Genomic DNA, 2,842 nt, shown 5'->3' with positions numbered 1-2,842 from the left:
AATGGTGGTATTAGCACCTTGTTGTGCTCATTCCATTGGGGGAGGAAGACTAGAAAGATATTGCCATTTTTTGTTAATGTCGTAATAATAAAAATTATAAGGCATTCCCTTGAATATTTCTTTATAATTTTTTTGTGTTTAAATTTGAATTAGAAGATTTATTTCACAATTATATAATATAATTTACAAGAAATTGCCTTAGATTAAAAAAAATCAAAAAAAAGCCCGGAACACTTAGGCCCGTGGGCCCGGCCCACTTAGCCCGGGCTCATGTGGGCTTAGGCCCACAGTGGGCCGGTTCCACCCTCCAGGACCGTTAAGCCCGGGACCGCTGGGCCCGGCCCGTCAAAGCCCGGGACCGTTTGGCCGTTTAGCCCATTTAGGCCCGGGCCCGGACCACATAACAGCCTTAAGTGTCATCAGAAAGTCTGTAGATTGCATAAGTCCTTGTATGGACTCAAGCAGGCTGCTAGACAGTGGAACCTGAAGTTGACTGCTGCTCTGAAGGATATGGGATTTGTACAGTCTCATTATGATTACTCTCTTTTCACACAGAGGGTAGGTGGTCATCTGACAGTAATTCTGGTATATGTTGATGACCTTTTGGTTACTAGAAATAACTTGGAGCTCATTCATCAGGTAAGGACAGATTTGCAAGCTAAGTTCAAAATGAAGGACTTGGGAGAATTAAAATTCTTTCTGGGAATTGAGTTCTCCAAATCAAAAGAAGGAATACTTATGAATCAAAGGAAATATGCTCTTGAGTTAGTGTCTGAGCTGGGATTAGCCGGTGGAAAGCCTCTGTTGCTACACCTCTTGAGTTCAATCACAAACTCACCTCAGTAGCATTTGACAAATTCATGAACAAGCGAGAAGCCTCTACAGATGCACAGCTTGAGGATCCAGGTAGCTATCAGAAATTGGTAGGCAGATTGCTATACTTGACAATGACAAGGCCAGATATTGCCTTTGTTATTCAAGTACTTAGTCAGCACATGCATGCTCCCAAGCAGTCACATATAGAAGCAGTTGTACGAGTGGTTAAGTATGTCAAGGGAACTGCGGGACTGGGACTGTTTATGCCAGCAAAAGGTACTGTGATTCATATCGGGGTTCATGTGTGGAGACAAGGAAGTCTATCACTGGTTATATAGTAAAGTTTGGTGGAGCTTTAATCTCTTGGAAATCCAAGAAGCAAAGCACAGTTTCTAGGAGTCCTGCTGAATCAGAATTTAGAAGCATGGCAGCTACTGTTGCTGAGGTCACTTGGCTAGTTGGCTTGTTTGGAGAGCTACGAAAACACTCCTGTACAGCTGTTCTGTGATAGCAAAGCTGCTATACAGATTGCAGCACACCCCATATTTCATGAGAGGACAAAACACTTTGACATTGATTGTCATTTTGTGAGGGAAAAAATTGAGGGTGGTCTAATTCAGACTCAACATATTGGGACTAAGGAACAGCCTGCTGATCTGCTTACCAAGAGTCTATGCAAACCACAACATGAGTACTTGATTGGCAAGTTGAGAATGAAGAACCTCTTCCGTCCCTCAGCTTGAGGGCGAGTGTTGAGAAGTATGTACAGTGTAGAGGTTAGTTAGGTGGTTAGAAGTTAGTTAGTGGGTTAATGTACAGCTGTCAACAGCTATTATTTTATTCTTAAGAAGTTAGTGGTTAGTGATGTATATATATATACACATGCACAGCACATGCTAATATGAGATTTGATATTTTCCTCAAAGCAGCTCTCTATAAAACTTAATCTCTAACGAGAATCACATCTTCATTTTTCAGATTCAATGAGCAAGTAGTTTTAGTTTTGTCTTGTTAACCTTAAATTGGAATCAAGATAAGCAAATATGAGACGTACCAAAAGTGCCATCAGTTCGCTGAATCCTGGGATCAGACTTCTGCAACTGATGAATGACTGGAGCCAAATAAGCTACAGTTTTCCCTGTTCCAGTAGCCGCATTCACTAGCCTGTCACCATTCATTAACATTAATCCAAAAAATCAATTCTAACATTAAGAAACACAAAAGTTGAAATCAGAATAAAAACACATCCACCATATAATTGAATAGAAATAATCAAAGAGTAAAGAAATTACACGTGTCGACCGGATAGGACAACAGGAATAGCTTGAGCCTGGACAAGAGTTGGAGCCTCGAATCCAAGCCTCTCTGTTATCAAATTTAGATTTATATTTAAAATAAAGCCTCAATTAATTATTATTTTTAAATCTTTCGAAACTTAACACGAAAACGATGCAATTTTTAATAATTCCAGCTAGAATATATATATATATAAACCTTTGAGCTGGTCGCATAAGGTAGGGTGAAGACCGAGACTTTGGAAAGAGCAAGAAGCGAAAACCTCTGAATTACTGTTTTTGATGGTGGTGCTGTTCTCAATCTTTTGCTTTTTCCTCTTGTTCAGGTTTAGCTCCATTTTTTCTTCAGTTTCAGTTTAGAAGCGCTGGGTATTGTGTAGGGTTTTAGTATTCGTTCAACTGAAAAAAGACATCGTTTTGCTTACAGTTTGATAATTGGAAATAGTGGGCTTCGTTCGATTTTCATTTTAGGGCCGCAAGTTGTCTGGATACATTTTGGGCCGAGACTCCGAGTATTAATGTTCCTGGGGAAGTGCACAAATAGTCGCTTTAGCACCGCTATTAGAAAATTTTACCGGGAGATTTGCATTTATACCCTGTTTTGGGTCACCTTTTAACTTATATTCGCTTTGCAAAAAAAATTGCAAGTGTACCCACTTTTCGTGTAACTTCAGACATACGGGCCTGAAATAGCAAAGGCGATCGTGCAAACTTCAGTTCATAGTGCAATG

General features: G+C 40.0%; 1 protein-coding gene across 2 annotated transcripts in view; it reads right to left on the bottom strand.

Annotated features, from left to right (window-relative positions):
* The window catches only part of LOC109209570 (DEAD-box ATP-dependent RNA helicase 17), a 17,738-nt gene extending 15,216 nt beyond the window's left edge, over positions 1 to 2,522 (bottom strand). The window contains exons 1-3 of one of the 2 annotated variants that reach the window (XM_019372874.1): positions 2,311 to 2,522; positions 2,109 to 2,181; positions 1,871 to 1,980 (exon numbers count right to left, since the gene is read on the bottom strand). In XM_019372874.1, coding sequence (XP_019228419.1) covers positions 1,871 to 1,980; positions 2,109 to 2,181; positions 2,311 to 2,449 — 322 coding nt within the window. In that variant the 5' untranslated portion in view covers positions 2,450 to 2,522. Of the gene's footprint in view, positions 1 to 1,870; positions 1,981 to 2,108; positions 2,182 to 2,310 lie in introns of those variants that run through there. The other variant, XM_019372875.1, reaches the window with a different exon arrangement.
* Between the last annotated feature and the right edge of the window lie 320 nt (positions 2,523 to 2,842).

Source organism: Nicotiana attenuata, unplaced genomic scaffold, assembly GCF_001879085.1.
Source record: "Nicotiana attenuata strain UT unplaced genomic scaffold, NIATTr2, whole genome shotgun sequence".
NCBI lineage: Eukaryota > Viridiplantae > Streptophyta > Magnoliopsida > Solanales > Solanaceae > Nicotiana > Nicotiana attenuata.
This window is presented reverse-complemented; position numbering and strand designations above follow the sequence as displayed.